The following is an 11,317-nucleotide window of genomic DNA, read 5'->3' on the forward strand; positions in this document are numbered from 1 at the left end:
TATTGTCCTGGAGGCCGGGGGTCCGAGGTCCAGGGTGGGCAGGGCGGGCTCGTCCTGGGCTGGCAGCCGCCGTCTTCTCCCTGGGTCCTCCCGGACCCATTGCCCCACACACAGGCACGTCCCAAGGTCCTGGGGCCAGGGCTGCAGCAGGGGCATCAGACAGGACACAGTCCAGCCGTCCCCCACTCGTTTTCGGGGACCTCTGTGGTTTGCATGAGGGGAGGACACGCCGCTGACCCACAGTGTCCCCTCTGGGCATGCAGGTCCAGTCATGGCGGCTCTGTGGGCGTCAGCGTGGCTCTTGATGCTCGTCCGTCCGGCGCTGGGTGAAGGACAGCAGCCCCTGGGTGCGTAGGGCAGGGTCTCCCGTCGGGGTTGGACCCAGCGGACCCCGTGTTCAGTGGTGGCGGGAGACAGAAGGCCCCAAGAGCCCCAGAACCAGCCCCCGGCGCTCCGCGAGCAGGGTCCCTGCTAAGTGTCCATGTTCTGAAAGGACAGCCGCGGACAACGCCTCTCCTGTCCTCAACCTGAAGCTCGATCCACGGAAGAAACTGCTGACGTGGCGTTACAGCAGAGAGGTGACCCAGCACTCCTGCAGGATCGTCACCCCCCTGGCCCCGGCCACCAGCACCAGCCCTCGGGTAGGTGGCCAGGGCCGGGGGCCCACGGATTACCCAGGACGGGAAGGAAGATCTCTTCCCCCACTCTTTGGCTCCGGGACGGGGGTCTGCAAATTAAAAGGACCCAAAGGAGAGATGAGCAGAAGAGGCGCCAGTATTTTTAGGGTACGGGGGGGGGGTTTGCAGAGAGGAAGGGGAGACCAACTGAAGGTGCCGTGACACCCGCGTCCGAGTCCCTTCTGGGCACGAACACGGTGGCGGTGGCTCTCGTCCACTCTGAGCTGACCCGACGCGCCACCTGAGCCTGTGGTCCACCCCGGGCAGCTCCCGTCCCCCCGGTTCCGGGTCCTCACTCCGGGCTTTGACACCTTCCCCATTCTACGACCCGCAGCTGGACGCTTCTTGAGGAAATGGGATCACAAGCAGAACTTCCTGCCCGCCCAGAAAGTCCCTCCACACAGAGACGTTTTTTATTTTTTTAATTTGGAGACAGGGCCTCAGTCAATTGCTGAGGCTGGCCTCCAACTTGCCATCCTCCTGCCTCAGCCTCCCCAGAGCTGGGTTACAGGGGTGGGCCACTGTGTCCAGGCTTAGAAGTCCGGAGCTCGGGGACCAGCAGATGTCCAGGGCGGTGGGACCCGGGTGGCCCCTGGTGGTGGACTTGGCTGCAGCCGGCCTCTGCAGAGAGAGGATGGCCAGGTTAGCGGCCTCCTCCGGTGCCGCTCAGCGCCTGCCCCGCGTCTCCTCCCGCAGGGGACCGCTGACCTGGCCTACAGGTGCGCCTTCCCCAACGCCCTGCTGCACCGCGGGGCCACCCTGACCCTGCGGGGCTCTTCCCGGGGCGGTGACTTTGAGGAGGAGCTGGTCTTCCCGAGCACAGGTGAGTCGGGGCACCCGGGGCCGCAGCGTGGCGGTCAGCAGGGGGCACGTGGCGCTGGACCCCGGGTGAGGGTCTTCCGTGGACCTTCCAGGCAAGGAGGGCTCCCGGGCGACCGGCTTCTCCTGCTTCATCTACGACGTGCGCTTCATGAACTGCAGCTGGACCCGCGGCCCCGCGGCCCCCGCAGACGTCCAGTACCACCTCTACTCCTGGTTCTCCAGGTCCGGGGGCCAGGCGTGGGCCGGGGAGGGCGGGAAAGTGTCCTGGGGCACCTTTGGGTCCCCCGGCTGGGCCTGGAAGGAAACCAGAGTGGATGACAGATGGATTCACGGAGCAGAGTCTCCTTGGAAAATGGCATGGGAAAAAAATTGGGATGCAGGTACGGCGTGATCCAGCAACGCTCTTCCTGGGCATTATGTCGAGAAGGGCAGGAAACCGTGATGAGAAAGGCGCCCCCAGCATTGTTCCCTGTCACCAGGAAAAGGAGTCAACCCAAGGGTCCTACCAAGGGTGCTGTCTGGGTGCACAGTGGAATACTATTCAGCTGTCAAAAAGGAAACAGACTCCAAAGGCAGTGACGTGCCAGTCGTCCTAGTAGCTTGGGAGGCTGAGGCAGGAGGATCTGTGCCTTGCAGGGACGAGGACGAGACCGAATGCGCCCAGTACATGGTGGACTCGGCCGGGGTGCACGTGGGCTGCCATTTCGAGGACCTGGGCGAAGCCAAGACCACAGACAACTACTTTTTCCTGCTCAACGGGACCAGCAACGCGGTGGCCGTCCAGTTTTTGGACTTTGCCCCTCTGGTGGCCTTTAAAATCGGTAAGACGGGGTCCCAGGACAACGCCCCAGAGGTACAGTGACCGTGTCCCCCACTCTGAGTCCCAAGCCATCCACCAACGGGAGACCCAGAGTCAGTGGATCAGTCCACAACCTCGGTGCATGTGCGTTTCCGTTCCAAGACGCCGTATTGAGCGTTTCTCGTGGATGCGTGAACCTTGAACTCGCAGCCAACAACTCAGATCCATCTGTTAAGTCCAGTCCCGGGGGGGTGCAGATTAAAATGGCCAAGCGACAGATAGTGGAGACAAGCAGACAGATTGGGTTTTTATCTTCATGCCCGTGCGTGTGTGTAGGAGGGGGTGCTTCGTGGGAAACAAAGGGAAACTTGGGGGGTCATGTGGTGTCTTTCAGGGGTGGTATGTTCTGGAAAGAACTCAGGGAAGGAGAGGATTTGGGGTTCACAGATTTTCAATTCTGTTCCTTCAGTTCTAAACAAACCCACACTCCCAAGCGTCCTATTTGGGGTGTCCTGTTGTGACCCCCGTCAAGACACGCACTTTGTTGGTCAGGTCACATTGATGGACATCAGCGGAAGGAGGGTCAGGACCCACCTGGGGGCAGATGTGGGCAAGGCTGGCTCCGCCCCCTGCAATTCCTCAGTCTGCCCCTGGGGGCGCTGCGGAGCCTCATCTGACCCAGGCAACTAAATCCCCGGATGTGGCTGCTGCAATTCCTCGGCCGGCCCCGGGGGGCCGCTGCGGAGGCTCCCGTGTCCGTCTGTCCAGGCGGCATAAATGCACATCTGGGGGTCACGTGGCTTCGGGGAATCTGCTCCTGGGTTTTACTGGTGTTCCCGAGCCAGGCAGGAGCTGGTGACCAGTGTCCCCGGGACTGGAGGGATTTGCACAGAGAGAGGACATGCAGCCGGGCACCTGCCATCCCCGCAGCTGGGGAGGCCGAGGCAGGAGGACCGCTGGCTCAAAACCAGCCTCCGCCAAAGCGAGGCCCTGAGCAGCTCAGGGAGACCCTGTCCCTAAATAAAATGCAAAATAGGGCTGGGGACGGGGCTCCGGGGTCCACTGTCCCTGAGGTCCATCCCGGTACCAAAGAGAAAAGAGAGGGAACAGGGACACAGGAGGCCAAGGACCTGCCCAGGCCGGTCCTGCGGGTGCGTCACTCCGGGGCTCTCTATTGCAGAGAAGTACAACCCGCCGGCGAACGTCACCGTCCACTACAACGCGTCCAGCCACAGCCACGTCATCCGGTGGCTCAACCCCCACCGGAGGTACGACCTAGCGAGCAGCACCTTCCGGTACGAGCTGGACATCCAGAGGACGGTACTGACCCGCATCTCCCTGTGGCCCCTGGGGTCTGGTTCCCACCAGGAAGTTCCTCTGTGTGTCTCACTGTCATCTCTGCTCAGTGGGGGGCTGCTGTTCACCTCTGGTCACTGCAGGGTCATGCAGCCTGGTCCTCCCATAGCCCCTCTGGGGGTCCCCCGGCTCCCCACAGGTCACACAGGTGACCTCAAGCAGGGGAACACACTCAGGGGCCCTGATGCAGGTGACCACACACAGGTGACCTTAGTAACTACACACAAGTGACCTCAGACAGGTGACCACACATGGGTAATTGCACACCAGTGACCACACCCAGGTGCCCCTCCTGCTCACAGTCCAGGTGCTGCTGTCCCCTCTGTGGACAGTATGACCAGGGGCCCAGGATGACCCACATGTCCCCTCCTCAGCAGATCTTGGAAGTCCACTCTGTTCTCCTTCATTATTGTCCCTAGAGAACCTTTGCCATCCAGGGAAACCTAGGGACCTTCATTTCAGTGAAGGTCACTTTTCTATCCCTTTATGTCTGGTTCTGGGGGCCTGCAAATTAAACACAAGATGCAGATTATCCGCAGGGAAAAAAAAAAAAACCCACACAGTTTGTTTAACTGCTCATGGGAGCTCATAAAACAAGTAGCCCATAAATGTCTAAAGTTAGATGCTTAAATAACCGGAAGGGAAGGAAAGGGCCTGTACAAGAAGGTATTGTTTCTCCGGGAAGACGAACGTGTTTTTAAGAGAACAAGATGGAGATAAGCGAGTCCTGGCAGTGTCTGATTGTGCAGGCGCCAGTGGCCTCCTCCGTCTTCTTCCGGCCATAAAAAGGGGATTTGATGAGGGCGTCCCATTTTTCTCTCCTTCCTGGAATGAAGTCATTGGGAAGAGGGGGGTTGACGGTGGCCTCCTTCCCAGAAGTGTTCCACGGTCACTCAGATAACCCAAGCTGCAAGGAGGGCCCTGTGCCGGTGGGGTCTCACGCCCGGTTTTAGTGTAAAATGATCTCTGCTGCAACTCCGGGGATTAGGGTCACTGTCCACGTTGGCTACAGACAAAAAAAATAAATAAAATAAAAAATAAATAAAAACACTGACCCTCTTCTTTCTGTGTTTCTTTTTACAGAGCGGCTCCCCGAACAGAGACCCTGTAAGTATCTCTCTCCTCCCCAGAATCCTGTGCTGAAGCCATCACAGACCTCACAGATGATCTGAGCTCAACCACAGTCCCCGGGGGGCCCATTGGTGGTCACCAGGCACCGTGGCCAGAAGAGGGGGGCTCCGTCCAACCTGGGCGCACGGTGCGCACGGCACACGGAGCAGCCTCTCGTGCAAAAAACCAGCTGCCCCCGGGGGCTCGCCTCAGAACGCACAGTGCGCTGGGCAGGACCCACCTGGGATTGCAAAGGGACCTCAGAAACAAGGACGGTGGACCTAGTTAGTGGAGGGCCCTGAGATGGGCTCCTCCTGGGTCAGGGGGCCCTCATGCAACAGACGTGTCCCTCCCAAGAGACAGAGGAGGGATCACGTGGGGCAGCAGGGTCCTGCGCCTGCAGGTGCTGGTGGCTCCTGCACCTGGGAGCCTGATTCTCAGGTCCCCCGCTGAGCCCTAACCTTCCACCGGCTCCTGCAGCCCGTGGACCACAGTTTGAGTGGCCCAGAGAAGCGGAAGGAGGGTCAGGATCCACCTGGAGGGCAGATGTGGGCAAGGCCGGCTCTGCCCCCTGCAATTCCTCAGTCTGCCCCTGGGGGCGCTTCAGAACCTCATCTGCCCCAGGCAACTTAATACCCGGATGTAGCTACTGTAATTCCTCCGTCTGCCCATGGAGGCGCTGCAGAGCCTCATCTGCCCCAGGAGACTTAATGCCCCCGGATGTGGCGGCTGCAATCCCTTGGTCCACACCCTGGGGGCGCTGAAGAAGCTCACATGCCCCAGGCAACTTAATCCCCGGATGTGGCTACTGCAATTCCTCCAACACACCCTGGGGGCACTGCAGATCCTCACATGCGCATCTGCCCCAACAGGCGTTAATTCCTGGATGTGGTCTGTGCAATTCCTCCGTCTGCCCATGGAGGCGCTGTAGAGCCTCATCTGCCCCAGGAGACTTAATCCCCGGATGTGGCTACTGCAATTCCTCCGTCCCACCCTGGGGGCGCTACGGAGGCTCACGAGTCCTCTGCCCAGGAGGCGTTAATCCGCGGGTGTAGCTACTGCAATTCCTCAGTCCGCCCCTGGGGGCGCTGCGGAGGCTCCCGTGTCCATCTGCCCCAGGCGGTAACAATCCCCGGGGATGCCCAAGGTGCTGGCCAGTGCTGAAAGGTGTGACCAGCTCGCCTGCCCCCAGCTGCCGTAGGGAATGGAGACGGCCACTGGCCCAGAAGGACATGTCCTGGTGTTTCCCCTGCCCCTGCCCAGCCCAGAGATTTCCCTGTGGATCAAGGGCACGAGGTCTTTGCCGCTCTGACCACCGGGCAGCTGATCTGCTCCTCCCAGCCTCTGCAGCTGTAGACCCCTCCGTGGGGGGACAGCTGCCTGGTCCGGGAGGGCACCTGTGTCCTGTGCATGTCCTGGGGGCGCCACAGGCAAGGAGCAGAAGACACATGTCCGTGTCCAGCCCAGGCGACAGGCGACCCTCAGGGGCCGCGGACATTCATGCTGCCCCTCCTCCCGGTTCCACCTGGGTCCCCAGCACGGACCCCTTTTCCTCTCAAAGGTCTTTCTAGATGGGAAAGACGAAAACGAGTACTGGCCCCCCAGCTCCGACTCGCGCACGGAGAACACCGTGCGCCTGAGGGTCAAGTACCAGCGCAACGAGATCTGGAGCGAATGGAGCCGGACACTGCGCTTCGGTAGGTGCCCGGCTCCCGGGCGGCTCCTGGGGCCGTATGGAAGCTGAGCTGGCCACGGGGGGACCCTCTGACTCAGTCCCGCCACCTGAATCTCCCCGTCTGTGCTGGGAAGTGCTGCTGAGAGTCTGCCCAGGGCTAAGTCCTGCATGAGGCTGGCCTCTCGTGCTCCCGGATTCCCCGGGAAGGAGGCTCCCGTCAGGGTCCTGGAGATGAGATGACCACATCTATGCATGACACCTGCCAATCAGGGCGTCGTGGGGTGGAGACTCCTGCCGGGAACAGAGAATCTGGAGAATGGTTCTGCCCTGTCCCCATGATAGGATGCTGGCCTTGTCCTCACGGGGTCGCCAGGTTAGAGTCTGCAGTCAAAAGGGACCACAAGCCAGGGGACTTGAGAGCTGCAGAAATCCATGCTCTGCCAGATGCCTAAAGCCACCCGGGCTGGTCCAGTCACTGGGGAGCCTTGCACCTGGACAGTCCACCATGCCGCATTCATTCCTTTGGCTGTGCAATGATTGATTGATGGTCTCCATTTCTTTGGATGTAAGCGAGGTGTGTCAAGGTGACCATCCCGAGAAGGATCGTGCTGGGATTGTGCCCTTAGAGTGTTCCAAAGGGGCTCAGGACATTGGAAGAGCCCCTGGGGACACAGGTGGTCAGGGACCAGGGAAGGACCGATTCTCAGGTGAGGGCCACTGATCTTGAGCGCCAGCTTCCCCAAGTCCCTCGGACCCTGTGCTGGGGAATTCTCTCTTCTTCAGATGCAGCCCTGATTCCTGTCCCCAGCTGAAGACAGGAAGAGGTTGTGCGTAGAGCCCGGCTACTGGACCCTCTTGACCCTCTGCTCTTCTTCCTCATCAGGCATCCCAGAAGAGGGATACGGCAGCATCCCTGTGACCCTGGTGGTGCTGGTAGTGGGGGCAGCCACCCTGTCCACCGTGGTCCTGATGTTCCTTTGCAAAAGGTGACTTTGAGTGGCATTGAAACTATCCCACTTGGCAAAGTGGGTCAGACCCCCATGACCACGGGCTGCGTGGCCGTTTAGACCACAGGAGCAGAGCAGGCAAATCCGCAGCACTGACCAGACTAGGGTTGCTCAGGCCGGGACCAGGAGGGCATGGGGAGGGACTGCTCATAGGTGCGGTCTCCTTTGTGATAATTCGAATGTTCTGGAACTGGACAGAGCCCATGGCTGTCTCCAGGGCTCCTTATAAGAGGGCTGGGCGTGTTGCTCCGTGGTAGAGCACTTGCTGTGCATCAGCAAGGGCATGGGCTGCATTCCTATCGTTGCAACAAAAATGGGGCTAGAGTGCCAATTGCCCCATTTCTAAAATTCGCCAAATTTGCGAAGGTAACGCCTGCTCCGCCCCCTGCAATTCCTCCGTCCATCCGTGGAGGCGCTGCGGAGCCTAACATGCGCATCTGCCCCCGGGGGGGACTTAATCCCCGGATGTGGCCACTGCAATTCCTCGTCCGACCCTGGGGGCGCTGCGGAGCAGCCCTGTGCGTCTGGCCCAGGCGCAAGTCTCGCCTTGCGCGTCACAGAGGGGAGGGGTTTTCAAGTTCCCTGCGGTCTGCAGGGGTCACTGCACCTGGAGGGGTCACTTGCACTGTTCATGCGGGATTCAGACGTCATGGAAGCCCCGGGTACCTGCGCACACCCTGGCCAAGAGCTGTGCTGCGTGTGGTGCAAGGGCGGGCCTTGCCCTGTGCCCGGGCTTCTCCCCAGGGAGGACGTCAATCAAAGGCGTGGGGCCCCAGGGGAGCGCTGGAGGGGCTGGTCAGTCTTGGGTGCTTAGGGAGCCCTGTAGGTACATGCACGTTTGGTGGGGAGTTACTGAGGATGGATGTCAGGGGCGCTGGACCCCCGAGCCCCGTCCCCAGCCCTGTGTTGCATTTTATTGAGAGACAGGGTCTCCCTGAGCTGCTCAGGGCCTCGCTGTGGCTGAGGCTGGCTTTGAATCCGTGATCCTCCTGCCTCAGCCTCCAGAGCTGCTGGGATGACAGGCGTGGGCCACTCGCCCGGCTGGTGCATGCACGGTTGGACTCAGTGACCCCCAGACAGGGCGCTGGAACTTGTCCTGGGGGTGACTCATCCCCGCTCCTGGGTGGGGCTCCTTTTCTCTGCGGAGCTGTCGCCCCAGAACTTGTGACAGGGGCATCCGGGTGCAAGAAAGCCCTCCTCGGCTCCTGCTCCTTGTAGAGTGACCCTGACGGGCAGCCCACGGGCAAGCCAGGTCCAGAGGGCCCGTCCGGTGAGCGGAGCCGCGCCCCGGAGCCGGACGCTGCCCCTCAGGCTCCCTGTCCTCGGCCAGGTACTCGCTGTGGCGAAGGCTGTTCCCGCCCATCCCGCGGGTGAAAGGGGAAGTGACCAGCGACTTCGCGTCAAATCAGGTGGGTCCCCAAGCTGCAGCCGTGGCAGCCCTTAGCCAGGGGACAAGGACAGCTTTGTGCCTTGGCTGAGGCTGCTAAGGGCCCAGCTGGACACCAGGAGACCGAGACCCCAGAGACCCTGCCGCACCCACCACGGAGACCTCTGTGTCCAGCAAGAAAGTCCTGAGTGGCATCGGGGGGTGGGGAGGGAGCAAGGTCCTCTGAGCTGGTGACCAGGGCATGCTGAGGTCCCTGGCTGGGCTCGGGGTCTCGTCTCTGACTCTCTCTCTCTCTCTCTCCCTGATGCTACTGTGACCATCTTCCAAGGTCGCCACACTGGGGGATTAACACAGTGGACACTGTCCATCACAGCTCTGGAGAAAGAAGGAGTTAGGTTAAGTGTCTGCAGGGTCCCTGTCCCCATTGAAAAACTCTCTAGAACGAATGGTGACCTAACCTCAAATTCCATGTAAAATCCCGACCCCAGGACCTTGAGACGTGCCTGTGGCTGGAGACCAGTCTTTGCAGAGGTGACGGAGGTGCACTGAGGTCCCCGGGGTGGACCTTTGGGTCTGCCTCTGTCACAGAGCGCCCTGTGTTCAGGGTCCATCCACATCCTAGCCGGTATCAGAGCCCCATTCCTTTTCTTGGCTGTGTAATATTCCACCGTGTCTCTGGACACTGTTCTGTGGATCTCTTGAAACACCGGTGGACACTTGGGTGGTTTTACACCTTCTTGCTGTTGTGGACAGTGCTGGTGTCAGACAAGCCTTCCTGGCGGGACAATAGAGGGTCATCTGTGGACCATCTCACCCGTGTGATTTCTTCTCCCTCTTAGGTCACCTGGGTGGAGTCCCAGCCTCCGCCAGACTCCCAGGAACCCGAGGACGTCCTTGCCGTGGAGGAAACACCGTAATTGGCCCGCGGACGAGCAGAGAGACGAGTTCTGTGCCCCGTCCCTCTCCCAAAGGTGTCCCTTGTGTCCTGGGACGGGCTCTGACCCTCCTGGAGAGATGCTGAAACGCACCAGGTCCTCCTCAGCCTCTGCGTCCTTCCCCCAGGAAAAGATAAGCCGGGCACCGCCGCTCACAGCTGTACTCCCGGATGCTTGGGAGGCTGAGGCAGGAGGACGGCAAGGTGGAGGCCAGCCTCAGCAACTCAGCGAGGCCCTAAGCAACTCAGGGAGACTCTGTGTCTAAATTAAAAAAAATAAAATGACTAGGGACAGGGTTCGGGGCTGAGCGCCCCTGGGTCCCCTCCCCGGCCCCCAAACCAGAGAGAAGCCGCGAATCGTAAACGGCGAATTAAAGATTTTAATTGCAAAACCTCGCGGGTTCGAGATAAGGGACTTTCAAAAGACTTCCTGCGTGTGAAGAAACCCCGGCTATCTGGCTGTCCCCGCGGCCAGCTGGACACCGGGAGCCCGAGACCCCAGAGGTCCTGTCGCAACCCCGAGGAGCCACGGCCTCCAGCCGTCCCTGCTGATAAGGGGTCGGGGGGTGACACAGCACTGAGGTTGGGACAGGGGACAGCGGAGCCCGGAGAGAAGTCCTTCTGGAAGACGGGAGCCCCCCCGCTCAGGGAGGAGTTAGCTCCAGGGTCACCTGTCCCTGCAGTCCCTGCCTCCGTCTCCACGGGGCTCCTCCTCTGGGTCTGTGTCCCCTCCTCTGTCTCTGGGGAGGACACGGCCACGGCATGAGGGCCCCCTGACCAGGAGGAGCCCAGCTCAGGACCCTGCACTGACCATCTCTGCAGAGATGCCTTGTCTCAATGGGGTCCCATCCCCAGGTCCTGGACCGGCCATGTGTCCTGGGGACAGATGCTTCGACCTGGGACACGGAGTGGATTCGGGGTGATGCTCTCCTCCCCGTCCAGGTCTCCGAAGTCTCTCTCGCCCCCCGGGGTGCAGAAATGACGGAGAGGTTGCTCACGAGGACACAGTGCACTGTGTGTCACCCTGGCTCCCTGGACACCACCCGGGGACTGTCCAGGGGGCTCCTGGGTGTCGGCCAAGACCCAGGAAGATGGACGAATGGGACCTGCCCATTCGCAGGTAGCACCAAGGTCCTGGGGCTTAAGTGGGGAGGTCCCAGGGTCCGTCATCATGGCCATGGGGACATGTGGAGGAATGTGTCCCCCCAGATCGCGAGGGTGAGTCCTGCTGCCAGCCCTGTGGCCGGACGCGGGGAATCCCGCAGGAAACTGTGAGGTCCCAGAGGCCAGGCCCGCCTAAGCCAGGGGACAAGGACGGCCTCTAGTGAAGGGCCCTGAGATGGGCTCCTCCTGCGTCGGGTGGCCCTCGTGCCATGGCCGTGTCCTCCCCAGAGACAGAGGAGGGGACACAGACCCAGAGGAGGAGCCTCGTGAAATCCTTTAATTAACCACCCCTCAGCCCCTTCACTGCAAAGTGACAGGGCTCTGATCTGGAAGTTGTGGCTCCTTCTCTTGTTTTCCGCCACCTTCCCTCTCCGCGGGGCGGGGGG

The 11,317-nt window shown here is 60.9% G+C and overlaps 1 protein-coding gene across 2 annotated transcripts; it reads left to right on the forward strand.

The window, feature by feature from the left end:
* Nucleotides 1-90: 90 nt before the first annotated feature.
* LOC107160207 (granulocyte-macrophage colony-stimulating factor receptor subunit alpha-like) lies at nucleotides 91-10,159 on the forward strand. Of its 2 annotated transcripts, XM_015506863.2 has the most exons (11): nucleotides 102-347; nucleotides 499-641; nucleotides 1,374-1,500; nucleotides 1,592-1,721; nucleotides 2,136-2,320; nucleotides 3,479-3,618; nucleotides 4,738-4,761; nucleotides 6,326-6,461; nucleotides 7,323-7,425; nucleotides 8,777-8,855; nucleotides 9,673-10,159. In XM_015506863.2, the coding sequence occupies exons 1-11, from the start codon at nucleotides 272-274 to the stop codon at nucleotides 9,748-9,750; spliced, it is 1,221 nt and encodes a 406-aa protein (XP_015362349.1). In that variant the 5' UTR covers nucleotides 102-271; the 3' UTR covers nucleotides 9,751-10,159. The 2 variants fall into 2 exon arrangements, with proteins under 2 accessions (XP_048640599.1, XP_015362349.1); XM_048784642.1 differs by lacking the exons at nucleotides 7,323-7,425; nucleotides 8,777-8,855; nucleotides 9,673-10,159 and having other exon boundaries at nucleotides 91-347; nucleotides 3,479-3,593; nucleotides 5,957-6,456.
* The last annotated feature ends 1,158 nt before the right edge of the window (nucleotides 10,160-11,317 follow it).

Source organism: Marmota marmota, unplaced genomic scaffold (genome assembly GCF_001458135.2).
Source record: "Marmota marmota marmota unplaced genomic scaffold, marMar, whole genome shotgun sequence".
Lineage (NCBI taxonomy): Eukaryota > Metazoa > Chordata > Mammalia > Rodentia > Sciuridae > Marmota > Marmota marmota.